The sequence below is a fragment of the Lineus longissimus genome, chromosome 16, assembly GCF_910592395.1.
Source record: "Lineus longissimus chromosome 16, tnLinLong1.2, whole genome shotgun sequence".
In the NCBI taxonomy this organism is placed as follows: Eukaryota; Metazoa; Nemertea; class Pilidiophora; order Heteronemertea; family Lineidae; genus Lineus; species Lineus longissimus.
In genome coordinates this window covers 13,495,085-13,518,514 of record NC_088323.1, presented here as the reverse complement: position 1 = coordinate 13,518,514, position 23,430 = coordinate 13,495,085, and the positions used below count along the sequence as shown (strand labels likewise).

At 40.9% G+C, this 23,430-nt stretch overlaps 1 protein-coding gene across 1 annotated transcript in view; it reads right to left on the bottom strand.

The window, feature by feature from the left end:
• The window catches only part of LOC135500409 (ankyrin repeat domain-containing protein 50-like), a 745,855-nt gene that overhangs the window by 394,677 nt on the left and 327,748 nt on the right, over positions 1-23,430 (bottom strand). Inside the window, exon 11 of the mRNA XM_064791866.1 lies at positions 2,485-2,583. Within this exon, the coding sequence (XP_064647936.1) occupies positions 2,485-2,583 (99 nt within the window). The remainder of the gene's footprint in view (positions 1-2,484; positions 2,584-23,430) is intronic.

Genomic DNA, 23,430 nt, shown 5'->3' with positions numbered 1-23,430 from the left:
ACTAGCTGACCATAGGTTAATTCTCCATCCCATTAAGTCAAGATGGCCACCAATGCAACAAAGGGAATTTATTGGATTCATATTTGACTCAATACTTATTGCCGTTTTCCTCACACCAGAGAAAGTGGAAAAAAGTCAAAGCCATATGCTCAAGCCTACTGAGAAAAGATAGGCCTACTATAAGATTACTTACTGAGGTTATCGGTACTTTAGTGCCTTGGTTCCCCGGGGTGATGTATGGCCCACTTTATTACGGACAGTTGGAAGCTAATAAGATGCAGGTTCTCCAATTACAAACTGGCGACTATGACAAAAATACTTGCTTGACAGATGGAGCCAAGGCAGAACTCACATGGTGGGTATTTAGCGTGGCTGGGCCAGTAGGCCGACTGCAGGTCTACTACGCGTATTTCATGTGATGCAGCTCGTGATTGATAGTTCGATAGAATTACAATCAACCTTCAACTTACAGGTAAGTCTCGGTAAATCAACTATATTCAAATGGCCAGCTTGAGGACGAGAGACAGAACGCAACCGTCTCCACCTCTCGCGGGACTACAAGAAACAATACTTTATAACGCTTGTTCATAGCAGGTGAATACCAATGATGTGGAGCCGAGACCCATACAACTTCTATTTCAAGGGGTCAATAAGCTCCCCACTCCCGGTGGTCCTCTATAATTAATCCCTGGAAACATCAAAAAATAAAAGCTCTGTGATTCGTTACTGACAATCAACATAAATATCGATGACGTCACTCGCTATCATATGTATATTTTTCATTCGCATATGATGATGAACACTTAACATTTTGAGTTTGCTTCTTGTAATCATATGAACAGATAACCCAAGCCTCCTTATAAATACATGCATGTGGTCACTCCACGAGTGATAGAGTGCAGGGGCAGGCCCCTGTGAAAAGGTAGTTGACCCAGCATTTTTCCGAATGTCATTTAAATCCCTGCTCGTCTCTGGCATCTCGATCGCACTGACGTCTGCTTTCAGTTGCTTCAGATCATTACGAAGTTTCGAGACACCCGAATGTCCCTGCTTACGTTCAAATTCAAGTTTGATTTCGTCTCGCCTTAGTGAGTTATGCTTATCACACTGTTTTCTAAGCTTTTTTGTTTCCTTTTCCCTTTATTTCATAGATTTCTTAATTGTTTTTGTCTAACTGAGACTTAAGGACGCTGTTTTCGTGTTGTAAATCGTTAAGTTGAGTCTGCAGACTGTCGTTAACCGCGTCAGTTTTTGATAATTTTGAGCAGAAGTCACGATAGCATTGTACGATAGTATTTCGTGATTACATGCAGTTTGTTTGTTCATGTTTTTGCACTGCTGTAACGCCATGCAAAAATGTGTGAGCTATAAACCTCATGTGAATGATCGAATAACACAAACGCGGTGTTTAATTAATTAATAACCGCAATTATCGATATATACTACTGATCAGGAAGCATCTACAATGTTAAACTTTGGATAACAAGTCGTATCTTCTTACCAAGATTTAACGGACATTGCAAATTGTGACCCTATATGTTTACCTCTTTGACTTTTTGGAACTTTAACTTTCGAGGCGCCACAGGGTTCAAATTGGCCATTGTTTTCCTCTCGGGACAGCTGCAGTGCTACATGTATACAGCTGGCATGTTAATGTATATAACAATTTAATGAGTATTCTATCGAGAAGCAAATATCGCAATATATAAATGGATAAGAGTCTGAGGTGTAGATGACCGCAAGAATTATCCCATTCAACAAAAACATACATCGCTTCATTATCTTACGATTTTAGAGCGCTAAGTTAGGATGAATGGGACGTTTGGTGTGTTACCTTTTCCCCTTGTTCAACCTCTGCGTCACGTTTCAATAGAGAATCTACGACCTTTTTAAAAAAAACTCTTTTGTATATGATACTTTTCTCCAATGTTTTTGGTCACAAAGTGTGTGAATTGCGGGTTCAAATTTATCGATCGCGGACATTTTGTGGGCGTGTCGTCTTTTTATCTTTTTATACCTGTCAGCTGCTGCCACCTAGTGTCAAGTCAGATTCGATCGGCGCGCCATCTAACGTCGGAATATAGAGTATTGTTTTGCACTGCCATATTTGCCGCGTCACACGTGGTCACGACGTAAAGGAAATGTATTGGCAGGTGGCCATCAAAACGTCATGTCATGAAGTCACGTGAAGAACCTCTATAGAAAACGCTACGAAGTCGAAAACACCTCACGTAGCGCTAGTAGCGACTTACGAAATCGATTGAAGTTACGAGTGCTTTGACAATATGATGCAACTCGCTAAGAACCACCTAGTAATACGTAAATTCTTACTAAACTCTCTTAAGAAGGCTTCATGAATACGATCCCTGAGGTGAAGATGATTTTAAGTGATTCAAACTAGTTATCTCATTCAACAATAATATTCTTTGTTATCTTATGAGTTAGAAAGCTAAGTTCAGATGAATGGAAGTTTTGGTGTGTTACCTTCTTCTCTTTGTCAACTTCTGCGCCACCTTTCAATAGAACATCTACAACATCAGGCTGATCGTAATGGGAGGCGATCATTAGCGCCGTCCAGCCGTCCTGAAACAAGGCAGACATACTGTCGATAACCAAATATCAAAATACAATAAATAGATATACCCTAATATCCCGCGAGAGAGAAAATGATGCTATTCCCTTGCAGAGGTTGCCAAATCTAAATCAAAGCCCCGATGTTACACCCAGCCAAATTTCGCTAGCTAATTGAACCAGGGAGATGTGATGCAGGGATGATCCATCCAAGAATGACCAAGAGACCCAGTTATTAAATAGGGACATGTCAGCAATATTCGTTCTCTTTCGCAGGACTATAGGGTATATAAGTTGATTCCTCCTAACAAAAGACATGTGAGGTTACAAATTACGAAATATTAATAACTAACAGTCAGGTGTAATATAGAAAATAACCGTAAAGAAACAAAGCGGTAGCTACTCGACTCCGACCAACGTACCGCTGACAAATATAATATTAAATGTATATGACTATCGCACGTAGTCATGGTTGTGCGATATTTATATAACATTAAAGTTACGTAGTGATTTAGTATGATAAAATATTGTAGTGACTGTTGTGCCCGGGGTTTGGCACAGAAGAAAACTGAAGCCGTTTCGTAGTTGAATATTTTTATTTGAAACCTGTAAAAAATATATGACATTTAGCACCAAATATAAATCATGGGTCATCAAGAGAAAGAGAACTATTATAAATCGTGTTAATTTACTTTTTCTAATTAGTGCGATACAAACAACATACAACTATTTTTGGTCACTTTTGACGGTACCTTTTGATTTCGGGCGTGGTTCTTTTAACTCAACATTTAACACAAATGAAATGGCCAGGGCCATTGTGCTCACCTCATGTGGAGGAAAGATGGATAAAGAGCATGGTATTGTGTCATGTAGTGTTAGGTTTGATGTAGGTCCAAGCAATTACAATTTCCCCAAAATGGCCAATTTACAGTACATTCGACCTCTGTGACCTTGAAAAGTAGGTGAAATCAAAGAAGACCCGGGTGACACATTGAATGGTTGTTAGAATCAGATGTACCTATGATATAAAATTGGTGCCAATCGGGCAAGTCATTACTAGGAATAATGGCATTTTGAAGAATTTCGGATTTGGCCCCCTCCCTGGAGGCCAAACGGCAAATCAGATCGCACCAAACTTCGGTACCTGAGATCACCTGACCAAGGGGTACATGTGTACTTAATTTGTGATCAATAGTCATTGCAGTTAAGAAACGTGCCATAGTTACGGCCTGGCGGCGAATTTACGCCATTTGACCTATGTGACCTTGACAAGAAGGTCAAATTAAAAACCTGTGTGACATATACTGTATGGTGGTTAGATGTACCCATGATATCAAATTGGTGGCAATCGGGCAAGAAGTTAAGGAATAATCACATTTTTAAGGTTTTTGGATTTTGCCCCCTGGTGGTCAAGTGGTGAATCATATTGGACTAAACTTCGGTCCCTGAGATCACCTGACTAAGGGGTAAATGTGTACCAAATTTGGTATCAATAGTCATTGCAGTTTAGAAACGTGCCATCGTTACATCCTAACGGCCAATTTACACCATTTGACCTCTGTGACCTTGAAATGAGGTCAAATCAAAAACCCGGAGGATATATGATGCACCTTTGCTAGAAGTACCTACCATATTTTTTTCAAAATTTCCCGACTACTATTAAGGGAGATATTGCACATTTTCACTTTTAACGTTTGGCCCCCTGGTGGCCAAACCATGAAACGAATCGGACCGAAACTTGGTCTCCAAGGTGTCATTACATCAGGGTACATGTGTACCAAGTTTCAACTCAATAGCTCTAACAGTTACGAAACGTGCCCTGCTAACGGACGACGGACGACGACGGACGACGACGACGACGACGACGACGACGACGACGACGACGACGACGGACGACGGACGCCACGGTATGGGATAAGCTCACCTCCGCTAAGAGGTGAGCTAAAAACAAATAATTTACGTGCTAAAATGAGCAATTATAATCCTAAATTCAAACGATAATTTTTTTAATTTTTTAATGTCTCAGTTTAGATTTGCCAAACTACATCACAAGATATAGACTATTTAAAAACTTCTGTATGTCACTATATGGATACCAACTATTAGATATGTCAAAACCGTACATGAAAGACCTCTACATCGCATGGCGTAAATGCATCAGACAGGTATTGTGTCTCTCTTACCGTACACATAATGAGCTATTAACAGATATCATTCAAGATTGCTGTATTCAAAAACAATTGGAAAAGAGAATGGTGAAATTCGTAAGTGGCTTGTTTGTTGTAAAAAACAAGTACACTCGGAAATGTATCCAGTTAAAAGTTGCAGGCAGCAGTTCACCACTAGGGAAAACTTTTACCTTCATTACTCATAAATATAATTGGAATAGGTACAATTTGCCACTTTTAGGATATATGTTAGATGAGGTCTATAAATTGCCAGGTCAAACGAGGTTGGGATTTCAAATTAGGGAACTTTTAGAAATAAGGGATCAGGGGAGCAACTTTTTGTCGTCTCCTGAAATAAAAATACTTCTAGATTTTGTGTGTACAATGTAAGTGTGAATACTTTGATTGATTGTTTTTGCTCTAATACTTGTAATACTAGGAGAGGATGTCATTGTGTAGAAAGTTATGACGAGAAATTGGTTGTTCTTCTGTTGGCACCCGCACAAAATGTTCATGCACGTTCACAATATTTCTGTACTTATAGTACGGATAAACATACTGTCTTCTCCCACTTAACCGAGCGCCAGGAAAATGGCTCGAAAATGGCTAAGTCCAGAAACATGGCAGTCTGTAGTTTTTTACCGGTGGGCTGCAAACATTCAATATGACAGCCAATTATATTGATCAATGGTTATATGAAGACAACCTTGTAAATGTTGTCAATTCAATAACGCCTGGTCGCGGCCAGGGCCAGTAATTCCTGCAGTCAGGGTTATGATTATTGTATCGCATAATGTATAATAGTATGTATGTCACCAGTCTATGGTTCATTCAGTCTTGTATACTGCCTGATGAGGGTTCGAGCGAACTGAAATCGATCGTGGAATATGTATATAGTGTAAATAAACGTCTACATCATGAAGATGTTAGCAACTTTCATTGCGTATATATGGTTGTATCGTTATGATTATTGAAGTTACGTAAGTCCATGTAAATGGTTAACCAATCCAGAGTCTTTCAAATGAATTTATTTTATCTAATCGATTATGAAATCGTTTTCTTGTGGGGGAAATCCAATAAAGGGCACTTTCGTGTCAAATGTCATAATTGTTGTCTGCCATCTTGCTTTGACCACGTTCTTCTGGTAAGATGCACGCAATGCGATGGATTTTGTGGGTAGGCCTAGCAGGCACCCTGGTGATCTTAACGTATGGAATGGAGCATGGAGATGATGTTGACAGCCCTGACCCTGATACCACTACTGATGATGATGATGATGGTGATGATGATGATGATGATGATGATGATGTAGATGATGCTAACCAGGCTGTACCTGGTGCACGTAGGCACCAGAAAAGCTACAGTCTCAATCAGAAGATTGACCTTATCGAGACATACCAATTGGGGCATGCTATAGGATTACGTCATGCTGAAACTGCGACATCCTTTGCTAGACACCACCGCATAGCACCGCAGACATTTAGACGTTGGATAAGCACACAGGATGACTTGTTTGCCCTCAGAGATAGATCAACTCAAGACCATAGAAGACGGAGGAGACAACGACAACACGGCACTGATGCACAAGGTAGTGTTTCTACAAGCATTATATTCCTCGCTAAATGAATTTCCTTCTTTGTTGGCCTATACCGACCGGAATAAGTCCGCTTCTGTGTCATGGACGGAAGAATAAGTCGCATTATACATCAAAGCGACTGACCCTGACCATGCCTTTAACAATATCAGTATTATTGTTCCTGGGACCTTTATTCCTAGGACTAACATTTCGTTCATACCTGTGGTTATCGCCAATCAATATTTCCAAAGATGTTAAACGTGTTAGCTTTTTTATTTCAGCATAGTGGCCCGAAATGGACAACAATTTGAACACTTGGTTCCTTGAGCGCCGAAGACTTGGTTTCCCTGTTTCCGGTGAGGATATTGAAGGGCAAGCTGGAAGAGAATTGCGGCAATGGTGGGCAGAGCTTCGAACGAAACAAAGGCCGAAAGACATGAACAGAGACCCCTGCGATACCTGTTCCATGCATCTGCACATTGGCTTAGCAACTTTATGGAAAGGTGAGCTTTATTCCGCAGTTGCATGGATCTGCCTTAACGTTCGGAATGGATTGTATTCGGTGAATTTTAACAATGTGCAAATTCCATTTCAGGAAACAAATCAGCTATCGAAGGAAGACCAACGATTCAAGGGGGATACCTGACAACGCCCAGGCTTTAGTTGCCGACTACCGGAGATTTTGCCGACCTCATCAGAGACGCTGATTTGATGTCATCATGAACATGAATGAGACGTTCGTGTTGTTTGATATGGTGCCAAGATCAACAATGGAAGCGACTGGATCCCAGAATGTTGACATTAGATCATCCCAAGGCAACCCGAAACTTGGATGCAGGGTGACTCTAGTAGTTACGACAGACGGACGAAAAGGACGAGCCGAGCTCAACTTCAGAGGCTTGGCACCAGATGGTGACGTCATTCGGCAGCTTCAGGCGGATGCTCCAGACAATGTGCGAGTGAGTATTGGCATAGAATACAAGTCCGTGGTTGTAGTACAGGACATGTACCTGACGTCATCAGTGTTGTCATTGACGGTCAGACATTCTAGTTAATGGTAGTATTTTTTTAGGAAAATCAGAACTTCTATGACTAAAATTGTTGTAGGTTTGTAATGGATGCAACCAAAACATTGTGCGTGTCTGACTGTTCAGAAAAGTAATGTATTAAATGTTCATACTTGTTGTTTGCTTTTCCAGGTAACTGGTAGTCCACAGGGTTGGGCACGACACCAATCGCTAATCGAGTGGTTGCAGGCCCTGATTGTGCCATTTGTAGCAGGGGCCACGTTCCTGTTACTTTTAGACAGGTATCCGGCGCATCGAAATCAGCAATTTCGTGATGCAATCACCGCAGAGAATGGGACAGACATTTTTATCCCAGGACGATGTACTTCGCTGCTGCAGCCCTTGGACTTAACCGTAAACAGGAGCTTCAAGTGTCACCTGAGGACCATTTGGAAAGTGTGGAAAATCGGCCACACCGATGATCAAGGACATTGTGAGCGGATCACCAGGCGGGATATGGTCAGGATGATCAGCCTCGGCTGGGAAAGGGTCACACAACAGACGATTATGAAGGGTTGGAGAGCCAGTGGCCTAGTTCCTGAGGACGATGACGAAGTCGGGGAGGGGGTAGAGATGGTAAATGATGAGCTTGAGCAGTTTGTTGAGGGGATTGAGTTTTCGGAAGGAGAAGAGGATGATGATGTTTTTGATGATGACGTGTAAATCCCGTTTGGATAATAAAATTGATTGGTAAATTGATAAGTAAATCTGTTCTTTAATTTATTCGTTGACAGCAAGACTTCTTTATTGGGACATTCTGCAGACCCATGAAGCTGGCTTTATCATAGACCCTAGATTAGAAATTTCTGGTCAACCGACACTATATAGTCATACAATGAGGACTCTAGTTGTATTGTATTCATTCATTCAGTACAGGACTACCCCATGTCAATGTTCATGTCTTTTATCCACTTACGTGGGAGGCATTGGCAGTGCCCACGAAAAGGGAGTCAATTATCAGCTGTGGCTGTTCTTTCTAATGTTCGCCCGCCACCAGTAAAATCGGCCTATTCATTTGGACTTAGTCATTTAACGATTCAGCCACGCTCGGTTAAGTGGGAGAAGACAATGGGTGATATGAATAAAGACTAGCAAATGCTTTTATCTAAAACTCCATGTACAATTACACTAGGCCTTTCTGTACAAAATTGAAGTAAAATCATTTGCTAGACTTTATTCATATCAGCCACTATATATATATAATCGAAAAGCTAATTAACAATTACGTTGACATCAGGCTAACAGTCTGCAATAAGATAATTGAATTGAACACCAAACCGGGACGCCTAACTAAAACATAATAAAGGCTGCAACTTGCTTGCCTATCGCTTCGTGGCAAAGTGAGAAAAAAAGGTTCCACATACGAAAAATCACGAGAGCCTAAAGAATACAATGGCAAAAGGTGCGAATCAAAATAGGCGCTAAATCTAAACGTGATAAGAAAAGAAAAAAAAATTTTCGCCGATATTGTTTCAGCGCGAAACACTCTCCCCCCAATGACAACACGCATATAGCGTACTGCAACACTAATGTCATCTTCATCCTTACGAAATCAAGTCACTGTCATCACTTCACAATTAGTTCAAAACATCGCAGAAAATCACTTGCATCACTCAATACAGGCTGTGCAGAATATAAGTGTATTTCACAAGTATATCTAAAGCAAACTTAGTCCAGTTTTATAGTCACTCCACACCAAGAATACACATGGCTTCCAAGAAGAATACTGTCCGTATCAAAAGTAAGTGTCCACGTTAACACAAAATCGCTCCAGCACACAGCAGTGTTATTATGCTCCTTTGGTTCATCTAGTCTGCAATTCCGTGGTAAATCAACGTCACACATCATCATCATATTCATCTCTGCATGACAGGTTGTTCATATTTCTACTGCATGGCTGAATATTGTTGTGACACTTCTTGTTAAGGTCTATGTCTCTATGTTTATATTTCTGAGACAGATTTATGCGTCACTCGGCTGCACAGCGTCAAAGCGTGATGGCGTTGCTTTGAATAGCAGTATTTGACATGAGTTTTGAACCTCCTTGTTATTTCGGGCAACAACGGATGTTAGCAAGTTGTTTACCAATAAGACAAAGACTACCGCCAGCGGCATTCAAATTAATGGTCGAATAGCTTTGCACACTACCGGACTTCAAATATGTGACCTGGCAAGAACGTTCTCCACTGCTCTGCAAAAAGGTTGTTGAATATTACTGATACCGGGTTTGCAAATATATGTCTGGCGTTCTCCACTGCCATTCTGACATCATTATCACAACTTGGTAAGTTCCCCACTGCTCCAGTTGCCAAAATCTTATATTGCCACCCAATTCATATCTTGTCATTTGACTAGAATTGCTAATAACAGATGTCCAACCATTTGACTCATGAGGACAGGCCCGATTAGTTTTACCACAAAGGGCTCTGCTCGTATCTGCTTACCCTATTGCTATAAGCCCAGGATGGAGTCACCCCATCAAAGCATGTACCCTGATTAGGACACATGTTTGTCAATTCTACACTTGGGCTAACCATATCGATATGCATATCGCATGCCCAAAATTTATGGCCTCTGATTCCACATCTCCAACATTGAGGTAACGTCATTGGCAGAGAGTTGCAAGTGTTGGAATTGCCCCTAAGGATCGCAATTATCTGCTATTTCCCATCTCTTTCATAAATTGTCGGGTAACATATTGGGCCTGGTCAGCGCCCTTATCAGCGTGGCTGATACCTGGTTAAGATCCCAACCCCCTTTTCTTCCAATTCTCTTTGTCAACATTAATTCGCTGAATGGTTTGCTGGGATTCGTCATCAGAATCATCACTTCCAGAAAATACTACATCGTCTGCAGTTTTAGAATGGCGCCCTTTCGCCCTGCCATTTCTTAGTGCCTTAGATTCTCTATAGTTGGCAACAGCCACATCCACTGTGGTTGGGAACTTGAGATATTCAACCTGATGTTGACATGTTTCGTCCCACAACCCATCAATAAACCAGCGGAGTATGTCCGCTTCACGGACTTCGTTGTCCCGATCTGGATAGGCTTTGTCATAAAACTTCTTCAAGTCTGCACAATAAACCTCTACATATTCATTGGGTTTCTACTTCTTTTGGTAAATTTCCTACCATATGTCTTGTTGCGCTCTATCTTATTAAATCTACTATCCAATGCTTTGACTTATTTTTCATAGTCCTGGCGTGTGGCATCAGACAATTGTCCAAACACAAACTCTCCTGCATCACCCTCAAATCGGGATATGAGCACATCTAGTTTTACCTCATCGGACCACTTCCCACGTTTAACAACATCAGAGAAGCGATTAAACCATATTTCCATAGTTTCTGATCCTTTGACTGTAAATGGCGACAGTTTTGGGTGTTTGTTCACCTTTGTCCCAATTTTCATTACTGCTTCTTTGGCAAGAATTTGTGAACTCGGCAATGGAGTCGATGTTACACTAACATGTTTGGGAGTCTCATTGTGGTCACTCGTGTTTATATCACTAAGATCAAGCTTTTGCACTAATTCAACATTTGCCAACTCTGTGGCTGGCACTATTTGTAGTTTGTTATCGACTGACTGTAACTTGGCAAGTTCTGAACTGATCACAAGAGCACATTCAGTGGTTAGCTTGTTGCTAATATCATTTGTTGACTGCTGCAAGTTATTAGTCACTACCTCTCCTTGTGCATCTACTGACATCCCTATTTCCCAACAAACTCTATCTAGCAACGCCTTTTGCTCGAATTTAACATCATCCAATGCGTTAGCTAATGCCGGGGTCAGTTCAGTATTATCTTGTGCTAAACAACTACTCGTGTTTTGTAGCATTATATACCATATTGATCTTTCTGCATACTGTTGGTGACTGTTTTCCATAGGACATTGGCAGGGAAGAGTTGTGGGTCATCAACCGCTACAGCTAAATATATGGATAGATTATAGCGTCTCGGAGTCTCCTTTATCAGCTGAAGGAAGCCTAATATACATTTGTCACCGTTCATCAACGCTCATTTAGTGATGCAAAGTTACATATTATTGTATCTTCAAATACACTCCATGGGTGTGCGGACGAGGAATCCTCCCCATGGCAACTAGTTGGCGCAGGAATGGGGTTCACCGAATGGAAAGGAATCTTCTCCGGACATGGAGCAATTCCATGGTTTAGTAGTTCATCGTCAGGTCAAGGTAGACGACGCGGAAGTTCAGGCAGGTGAACAATACTCCGTTGCACTTGTCGGGTTGGTTTCTGGTAATCCGAATCTTGAATGGGTCGAATAGATCTAAAGCGGTGTGCAAGAAGTGGGGCATCATCGGCTGCAATCGCAAGACTGGCAGATCTGACATTATTGCCGTCTCTGTTTGAGCTGCCATCTGTCGACAGAATATACAACGATACTTCACCGTTTTTGCAATCCGTGTCACTTCTATAATCTAATAATTTTCCGTCTAACTTTCGCTGCTGTAGTGGCAACTCCCGGTTGTTCAAAATGATGAGCTATGTGGACAATCAGGCGGGAAAACCAGTGGTCGTTGGGAAGGAGTACAGGATGCTGTGTGTCGTAACTCACCAGTGCTTTGTCAACTCGTCCGCTGACTCCGATGATCCTGCTGCTATCCATGCAGGGCGAAAGGTTTAATAACAATGGCGGCTTTCCTAAAAGTGGATGAAGCGTAGACTGATCATGCAACAACAGTTTTATCTCAGCCGATTTGAGTTCATCAACCGAGAGCAGTCCATCGCGTGTTTGCCTTTACCGCCCCACTTGGCGCAGAAATTCCAAACAAAGCGCATCCAAGTTGCATTGACACGAATCGCACGCGTTCGGAAGATAATTTTTTCATGCACTCTAGGACTGGTATCTGCACTGAGACTTTATTAATCATACAAGTTACCTTCCGTTCGCAATGATCGTGACACACGATCATGTCCATCGCGGGCCATTGGTCGTCTGGTAGTTTCAAGAACTCTGGGCCGTATTTTCAATTTCTGTCAATCCATCTGCGCAGCTTCCTCGACTCAGGTCGCCGGCAATGTTCAAGTGAGTCGGACAATATAACCAGTCTTCGGGGTTCGGTTTCATCTGAATTTTTCCGACCTGGTGCAATTCAAACGTCTTGAAACTTTGTGCCTCCTGCTCGATCCATGCTAGGACAATCATCGAATCTGAAAAAAGACTGTCTTTTCCAATACGAACCTGGTCTCTGCTCGGATGGTCACTTAATCGGCTGGCCCTGACCGCGGCTTGTAGTTCTTGTCGTGGCATCGTAAGTGGTTTCACCGGGACGACTCCCGATTTTTGCGATGACGAATCGTGTTTGGTACCGATCTTATGTTTTCCATCGCATATACGCAACACTACCGTATTAACTTTCGCTTGCGTCGCGAAAGATGACCAGTATTAAAAGTCCTGCGGATCCTGGTGGAGTTAAACATCTTTCGACTTTGAATGTTTTCAGATTCTGCACTCTTTTGAGTAAATCCATCCACTTCTGTGCGACAAGTTCGGGAAGGCTCTGGTCCCATCGGTATTTGTCTTTCCACACAGCTCCTGTAGCCAGTTTTTTTGCGACCATGATGACTGGCGCCACGAAGCCTAAAACATCGAAAATTCCCGCCAACGAGCTCAGAACCAGCCTCTTGGTTAGATTAAGGTGTCCGACGCTAGAACAGCAGTTTTAGAGGAGTTGGAGCCTAAGCCAGCAACATGATGTTGGATGAGGATATACTGAGAGAGGGCCTCAATTTAGGCCCCAGCGAGGAGCCTGTACCAGAGAAACAGGTAGCATCAACTCCTATGGTTGTTACATTTGATGTAAAACAAAATAAAACACACACAACATAGGTCTACATTGTCTACAAATACATGCATGTCGTCGCTCTGAGATTACGAAACAGATTACGAAAGATTAATAACTAACAGTCAAGTGTAATATACAAAATAGCCATAAAGAAACAAAGAACAAAAAAACCCAACCAAAACAAAAACACACACACACACGCACACACACGCACACGCACACACACACACAACGGAGCAACGATCAATATAAGTCTCCAGTGTCTATAAATGCATGCATTTAGTCACTCCGACGAGTGATAGAGTGCAGGAACTGGCCTCTGTCAAGTTGTTTGTCCCAGCATTCAATTGCCGGCTTTAGGAATAAAATATTGATGTCGAAGTCCACCTCCAGGTGTTTCCCGAATATTGCATGTGAGCTGGCTATCTTCCATGTTCCACAGTGTGGTGCAAAGTTCGACTCGGAACGCGTTGAAAACGGTATCCCAGAATTTATCCCGGTTAGCAGAGTAGCCTGAGCAGCTACAGAACATGTGTCCCGCTGGGTCAGTAAAGGTTTGGCTGCATTTATTTCATTATTGTTTGAACAGCAATTTATCAGCATATTCAACCCAGCAATGTCAGCATATTTGTTTATTTTCTTTGCACCGGCTAATACTGCAGTCGAAAGAAGGGACGTTATTTTCTGCACTCTCCAAGAATTTCATATATTCTGTATTGTCAAAGGAGCGGTTGATGACTGTTTTCCGCAGGACTTTGGCAGGGAAGTGTTTGGGATCATCACCCGCTACAGCTTACAATTCGGATAGATCATAGCGTGCCAGAGTCTTTTTAATCAGAGGAAAGAAGCCTAATATACATTTGTCACTGTTCGTACAACGCTCTTTTAGTGATGCAAATCTATCTTTAAACACCCACAATGGGAGTGCGGACGAGAAATCCGCCCCATGGCCACTCGTTGGCGCAGGAATAGTAGGCACCTCTTGTCTATAAACGACTGCTTGCTATTCGAGCCAATCATAACTTGTGTAATCGCGGTTCTTGTAAGGGGGGGGGAAGGTCTTGCATTATTTTTAGGCAGAATCTATGGACTCTTCAAGTTCCATGATTTCGCTGTCCGATAGAGTGCTCAGGACCTTAACTTTCGTGAAGCGATCGAGGTAAACAACTTGAAACTCAAAACTCGATTGAAGCCCGATGGTTGATGAGTCTTCGGTCAATCGGTTAAGCATTAGTCTTACCTACAATAATGCAATATAGAATCAGCCTCTCTGATTTGCTTCGGCAGGGTATTCCATAAGCGGGGGCCGCATGAGGAAAAGCAACGGTCACCAAACTTGGTTCTTGAACGTGTGAACACCAATGCGGTGTCAGATGACGATCTGGTGGCATGCGGCCTGTCCACACACTTTCCAATGTGATTGCATCAGGACAACCCATTTGTGTCGTATATCACTGGAAACGCCCGATTACCCTGATTCTGCAGGATGTTAAATCGGCCTTTTTTATACTTTAAATAAATCATAAGTGTCACATTTGCTCCTAGCTCTGTTCACCACCCCAAATGGCAATATTGCCAATTCGGCCGGACAATCACGGAAAACCCCAAATATTATACACTTCTTCCTGGATAATGTTTACAGTGACCATTCTCCCGTTAAAGACAGTTGCTTATGTTACACAAAAAATTAAAAAATCGGGGGTCAACCATTGAACTTTTGAGATATGTTGAATTTTGCACAAATCAGCGAAAAAACGCACCAACTTGCACTGAACGGCATTTCAACAAGGGGCCGACGCACATCCCAAGTTCAGTGTACATATACGTCGGCAACAGCTGTAAAATGCGTAGTTTCTTGTTAGCCGCCTATTGAGTAGCGCTCCAGCTTTCAGAAACTTCAAAAACATGTCTTTGCCAAAACAACTGCTAAACCAACACTGGCATACTGTGAGGACCGATAATTCAATTATTTTTTAGGAACCACAGTTAGCCGCGCATGAATACAAAATAAATTCCCTAATGAGACCTTCAGGTAAGGTTGACATTACCCTGACAGCCTTTTTTTAACATATGATAAAACTTCAACCTCCTACAAGTCTCCTGATACCCGACAACACAGGTTTAATCACACGGAAAGGCTGGAACGACCATCTAGAAATATCATATGTACTATGACAGTCTGCTTGAATTGTGTCAAACTTAGCATCCATACGTCGAAATATATAGATCGCCTCAACTATGCCAAATAATCACGTTCAGCGTCAATCACAAACTGCAAGTCATGCATATTCTGGCGCTTATATCAAAAAGATTTTTAATGAGGTTCCATTATGGTACTTTAATGGAAGGATGCTACGTCATTAAATACTTTCATATAGCGTTTTTATCGTGTCATTCCATTAACTTTAGCAGCTCTTCGAATCTAAGGTGTACCAGTATGAGAATGCACACAATTCTGTTCAAACGCGGGTCTGGATGTAGGAAAATTAATGTACTATTGTAGGCAAAATGCTGCAGTTTGATAGAATGATTCCTCGATTTAAAATCGAGTGGTTAAGACCACCCCGCTGGCGCTTATGGCAAGCGGAGTGTCCAGTAATTAAAAAAAACTAGATTTATTCAAAAAACCTGGTTTTTTACCTAATAAACTAAGTTTATTTGGAAAAAAATATAGGTTTTTTTAAAACAACCTTGTTTATTAGCTAATAAACCGAGTTTCTTTAATAAAACCAAGAATCTTGGTTTATTAACAATAACTGGACAAATGGGTAATAAACGTACCTTTTCACGTAAAAAAAATTGGTTTTATACAAAACAACTTAGTTTTTTGCAATAAAACCTGGTTTTATTGTAAAAATGTAGGTTGTTTTGAATAACTGGACAAACGGCGTGCAAAAACCTACTTTCTATCGAGAAACTTGTATTTTCTACCTCGCCCCATGTACACAAATCCGCTATGTTATCGGGACGAGGATGGGTAACCTCGGCACCACGTGGTACTAATGCTGCACTGCACTGCACTCTGTAAACTAGTTAGTGAGACCCTAACCTCATCCCAAATAACTCAATGTAGGTAGGATCGAGGTTTAAAAATATAAGTTTTCTAATAAACCAGGTTTATTTTTAAAAAACTAGGTTTATTAGTAATAAACTTAGTTTTTTTAAATAAACTAGGTTGTTTTGGTAATAAACCTTGTTTTATTGAATAAATGGACATTTCTGTACAGAAACTTATATTTTATACGATTATGTGGTAAAAAACCAAGTTTTTTAGGTAATAATCCAGTTTTTTTAGCATAAAATGTTAGTTTCTGTTAAAAAACCTACTTTATTAGGAAAGAAAGTAAAACAACTTGGTTTTATTAAAGAAACTCGGTTTATTAGCTAATAAACAAGGTTGTTTAAAAAAAACTATATTTTTTCCAAATAAACTTAGTTTATTAGGTAAAAAACCAGATTTTTTTGAATAAATCTAGGTTTTTTTAATTACTGGACACTCCGCTTGCCATAGGCGCTATGGCTGTAGGCAAGAAGTAAGAGTATTGATACTAAACATGTACTCGTCTACTACGATATTTTGACGTGAAATTACTACCCTCTATTTGTTTTAACCGAAGCAACCGATAGATTAAAAATCTTAGTGCGACAGAAATTTAGTGACAGACATTTTGATACTGATCGGTGAACTCCGTATCAAAACGACCTTCTGCTTTGAGTCCTGTCTGAGATTAAGGACAGCAAGGCACAGAAATTGAAAATAGCAAAGGAAAAGAAATCATCCCAATGTTGTGGGCAAAGTTAAGCTGGGTCTAGTTTAAGTATATTCCTTCTAGAATGTCAGTAATGAAACTAATAAATAGATCAATGATATTTTTTGGCCAATTTAATTACTAGTAAATTGAATTTAAAAAAGTATATTTTAGAAGGATTTAGGTAACGACTTAATCAATTATTTGGATCCAACTGAAGTTTATTCAGTTATATCATCAGATGTATTTTGTAAATTCGTCCCTGTCCCGTCTATAACTGACCAAGATAAATACTGTTAAATATTCTACCCAAGTAATGACAATAGGCCTACCTTTGCCTGCCCCGACTCACCCCACACTAACACACACTCAGATTGCCGCTTTTTACGTCCTTTAATTGCACAGCTGCTGTTATAATAATATGTAAACCGTTTCTCAGGTGTCCACGATAGTCTCCACGTTTCAGATGCTGACCCTCGCATTATAAAAATCCGGTATTTAGGTCGGCTAATGGAACACCAACCTTCCATTAGATTTAAGGATGCCCTATTAGTTAAAGACATGATAAAAGCACTACCTGAAACGCTGCTTAATGTTACCATTAACCTAGATATTTTAAAGGTACCTTCTTGATATGCCCTGCTCTTGAAGTGACCATGATCAAGATGCCATTAGCACTAATGGAACTATATTATACTTTATGATTAGGCGCCTGATCAAGACCTTCCTAGACATGACTATGAGGAACCAGAACGACCCGCTAACCAGGTAGAGGCTGATCTGAGAGAAAACCTATTCCGACAGAATGCAACAATTCTAGTAAGTGAAACCAAGACACGAGTTTAATTACAGATCTCTCATTTATTCAATTTAAAGGTCCAGGCGTTTTTTCTTTAACTTCTCTTGATAATATTCGGTTTTCGCATCATACGCTCTTCTTTTGGATCGGGCCGCCTCTATTTGCAGTTCAATGAGTTCCATTTTTGCTCTGTGCTCGTCTTGCAGGCAAGTTAACGCTTCCGCGGTTTTTTGCAGAACTGATGTCACAGGACGCGCAGGGGTTGCAGTAGGCTTTTGCCGAGTGGCGATCTCCGGATGACATTGACGGTGTGTGAATACGGGATAATTAACAGGACTACTGGGAGCACTCGCACTTGGTTGGTGGAGGTGGAGCGGCAATTGTTACAAGAGGTTTAGGACTGTGAGCTGTATTGCGGGCTTGTTTGTTGGGAATGGTCAGTTTAGGCTGAGGATGAAAATCAGGTCTGGTCATCTCTGAACGGGCTTTAGTAGGGGTCGACAATAGACTTTGGTAAGATGCAGGCTTCTTTTTTGTCTGAAACGAAAACGACATTGTGGTAAAATTAATCAAACATGTTGTGCGTGAATACAAGGGTTACATTCAAAGTTAGCATATTCTATAACCATAATTACATCTGTTTTAATTAAAAACAACTCCAATATGGAAGTGTACAATCTCAATTCGTAGATGTCAACAATGCTTATTTCTGTTCATAATCTAAATCTGGAAAGTAGCAATGTTAATTTATGTATATACCCTGAGGCACTGTCACTTACTCTATTGACATTCTAGTGCACTGGACAGATGACTGTCGGTTCTTCTGCGTCATCTGAGAACCGACAATCTCATCATCTGTGTCATAATCATCAGAAAACTGGTTATTACTGAAATAGAAATAAATCTTTACCAACAATCATGCCTATTGAAATCGTTATTTGTTACTGGTTGTTACCATTTTACATTATAAATATCAGCATCTTCCGCCAAATTATTTTTTTACTCCACATATACTGCTCTGATCTGATAAACGAAAATACATGTTGAAATATACATCGTACACATTACCAAACCCATGGAATAATAAGGATTGTTCTCTTCCAGATTTTTTTTACAAATAATATTATACTAATACAATGAGCAACGATAAGAAAAGCTAAGACAAAAGCTCCAAGATGGTAATAGGTACCTGTCATTTTAGCCTGTCGTGTTGCTGGTTGATGCGATCGCATCATCGCCTTCGGCTTCAGGTACAGTTGCCTGAATGTTCACTTGAGGAACATCATCATCATTTGCGTTGTGAACTTGCTCAAGATCTCCAACGATGATGGCTAAGATAGCCCATGTATATGTTTCATCATCCACGTCGTTGACATCTGGTAATCCACCACCGGTTTTCGCCATATCAATCTTTTTGTCTCGTGCTATCGCCTTGGCCTTAGTTTTCATCCGTCGCCACAATTCTCTGAAATCTTTTGGGTCACTCTTCGGTCTCTCGGGGAAATTTTCAGCCATTTCGTTGGAAATGTCAACCCATGCCAGCTGTTTATTCTTGGTCTTGCTTGCATCCGCCCGCTTACTTTCAATAACCTTCTCCCGCAATCGTATCGCTTAACTGAGGCCCATCTTCTGCTCCACAGTGAAATTTTCAGCCCTCTTCGTATGCTGGCAGCGTGTGAGTACTTGACTGTAGGCCTACTTTTATAATCTGCGAGTTACGTATTTCCATTGCGCGGCTGAACGAACAATGGTTCGATATGCATTTATTGAGCGATTAAACCAGCATAGTCCGCGTGCGGATAAAACATCCATCATCGTGTCTTCAGAATAGCTGTTTAGACGACCGTTTATCCGTCCGCGGACAACACTGTTTTATCCTCCGTGTATCAGATAATCGGTATTTAATTGCACGCACGTTAAAATGCCTTGGTGAATTCCACCCAATTGGTTTGTTTCAGAACAAACTCGAGCGCGATGTTAAAGGCCAGAAGCCGGTATAAAAGGAGCTCCTAATGGCTGACATCCAGTCACGTGACCAATAACCGGGCCATTCAAACCTCCGACACTTTCTCCAACAATCTCACAGATATCTCTGGCACCAGTCCAAAGTTTTCCTTCAGACTTGTCTACCAAACTCATGAATATCTAATCTGCATGTCTGTCAAAATACAGCCCTCCCTTTGGTATAGTTGATGAGATATTAAAACATTTTTATCTGTAATGACCGTTAGTACATCAGGTTGATGGACAGATGAGGGAGGAGTCTGCCATATTTGGATAGTCAACTGACAGATGAGTCAGTCACATGATCTCTTACGCTAAGGTTATTTCTACAGAGGGGGAATTCCCAACATCCCGGTTTGTACTATAGTCTGGTTCAAATATTAGGTATTCATGTTGTACTCATCACATGCAATAAGAAAATAAAGACAACATACCCAAGTCAATGCTCAGCCATCAGTGATATTATTCCTATTGATACAAATCACTTATATCAAATAAATGAATCCATTTTCTCAATCTTTTTAGTAGTAGTGACTGGGTCTTACTAGTAGTAGTGACTGGGTAGGGCCTATAGGCCGACATAAGACAAGTTGATTCCTATACACTCCTTCAATACACTGGTTTATGATAGCTGCACATGGTGTCTCTGAAACAAAACTTTTATTGCCACTCCCACATATGTCCCATGTACGAAAATGTCGACAGAGAGTACACTGCTGTGTATACCACTGGGGGTACTGGTGCATCCCAACGACAACGACAGAAGAAAGGCTACAAAAAGCTCACCTATGCTTATCGTGATAACATTTGGACTCAGTTAATGGATAAAGTATTCAGTTTGCAAATATTCAGTTTGTAATACAGCAATGACATACTCTTGGATTACTTGTTTTCCTACCGACTCAAAAACAATGTGTTTGTATTTTTTTGCGATTCAATTCACTGCCGGATTTTGGAAATAACTATAGTGATAATTTTACTGAACTCCACATGGGTTATAATTTGTTTACAGGCAAGGCAAAGGGTGAGTAATAGGTGTAATGTATTCATAGCACAGAGAACTAGGACAAGTGGGACTGGCCTGCTGTGCTACGTCACACCTTGAGATAATTGCCATACCCGGGTAAATCTGAGCGTGGGGCTTCTGGCCTTTAACATAAAACTAATGTTTAACTGAAAGGGAACGAGGTCTTAAACCTTCCTGCTCTATTTTGATAACATACGGTCAACACAAGTTGGTGCATTAGGCTACATTAGACTGAGGCCTTGTGGTACAAACATGTACCATGCATATACACGTATACATATGTCAAGTATGATTGAAGCCGTCCCGGTCCCACACCCTAATCTATTGTTTCAATCAGGGAGGCTTTATCAGTGTCGAAATGGTTTATGCCTGTTTCGCCTATTTCCAATTTTGCCTATTCCTGTTTCGTCTATTCAAGTTCCGCCTATTTCTGTTTTACCTATTCCTGCTTCGCCTATTCCTGTTTCGTCTATTCTTATTTCGCCTATTTCCTGTTTCACCTTTTTCCTTTTTCGCCTACCTCCTGTTTCGCCTACTTCCTGTTTCGCCTATAATTGAAATATCCCTAAGTACAACAAGAAAACTTTAAATAAAGCAGTTGGTCCGTGGAATGCGCGCTATGGACATGGAAAACCCGAGATCTAGCTGGGGAGTCATGCGAGCTGACTGGACAGTTGGCCCTGTACGACATGTGTCTGCTGAGTTAAATGTCAAGACATGTTTAAGTCTCCGCCCTTCCCCTCCCGAGACGGATTATCTGTACACATGAAAGCTTTATTGGCTTCACCAGAGTCTTTCAAATAAAGAATCAGGTCACATCAAGTTTCCTTTGATCCCACAGTGCTGTCGGGCAATTAACAATCCAGCTACAAGAAGAGCTGAGGTGCAAAACAATGATAGAACGACCAGAATTCAACGAAAATCTTACCCTGCACATGAGGTACACATATGATTTATCGGGTTACAAATACATGCAATATGAATTATATTGATGAGAACGAGCTAAGAATTTAGGCAGATGTGTTAATTAGCTGCTAATTGCCAAACATAACAAAATTAAACCACAATTAAGCTGCATGCACTCTCATCTGTTGGCAATTTGTCATATAAAAATCATAATTGGGTTGTAATCAATGGCAATACATACTATACTGTAAATAATTTCTAATGAGGTGACTTAAAAATTAATGTACACATCATAAATGTTTGTAAGGTTTAAGCCGAACTGCGTGTTCATCAAGTAATGATGGTATACCTCACACAACTTTGCGCTTGTGTGCCAAAACAGCTCATCGATAGGAAAATGAACTGTTTTCTAATCTGAATGAACTAGAAACTGGGCTCCAAAATCACAAAACTATCAAATATCCCATTTAATAACAGTTACATCAAATAAGCAAATTGTTGATAGACATAAAATGCGATTTCGAAACATATGAACATCTCAACACAAAAAAAGAGACGTTTCGCATTTTTTCCACTTGTTTCCGTTTTCCAATGTATGACAACAAATTGAACCATGTGATGGTCCATTAAGCACCAACAAAATTCTCAACTGCCAAGCACAAAAATGTGTGATGGCGTGGGGTAGAAAAACGCTTTTCGATAATAATTTTCAAACCAGTGCCTTCACTTCTCCTCAAAGCTGTCGAAAAGCAAGATGCGAAACTAAATGTTATCTTTGACATTATATCTAAAAGGTTTTATAGAGATCAGTGACTTTGAAGCAGGTGTTTGCTTTGATGGCTATGTTCAGCGGATCGAAGAATTGTTCAAAGTCCAGTTGTGCGGAATTGGCGTGGGTGTATCACGTGACCCGAGAGAGCTCTGTCCCAACGCGCGTCTTCCGAGCCGGGCAGCGGCTTTGATGTTGAAGCCATACGTTCTCTAGTTGCCTGACTCTTTATTTGAAAGACTCTGACCCAAGTAATGCAGGAAAAATTGAAAAGGGCTTTATTTCGGAGGACAACCCAGATGGAGGTGAAACCAGTCATTATCTGCCTCTTTTTCCTGTACTCCGTGACAGTGAAACCACTCCCTTGAGAATCTTCTTCGACGCCAGTAGCTGCTAAGTCTTATGTAAACAAACAGTGGCGAAAAAATAAAACCTTGGATGAACACTTATCAATTACCGAACATCAAGAGTGGGAAACCATTAAAATGGATTCCCTTTCTCTCACGCACAAGCCTTCTATTCCTTGCTGGTAAAGAGGTGACACCAGCAAACCGTTACAAATCGTAATAATCTGTGACAGATGTCCAACCACCGTAATTGGCTGCGTCGCTTATGCCAAACAGAACAATGAAGTTGCCCACATCGGCTCTAAAAATAAAGTCATCTCGGAGAAGAATGTGAATTTTACAGTCCCTTAGCTGGAACTGATGGCCATGGTCTTAGGAGTAAATTATGCAGCATCTTTGGGAAATACCTATCTACAGCACTCAGTATCAAACAATCCAAGTGTTATACAGCACAGACTCAAAGATAGCGCTTTATTGGATCCAATCAAATAAAAAACTCAAGCAGTTTGTACACAACCGCGTGCAAATTATACGCCAGAAATCAGACTTAGCTTCTTGGCATCATGTGTCAACCAAGGAAAACGCTGCCGACATCTTATCACGTTGTGCGACACATCAGGAACTGAAAGATTAATCATG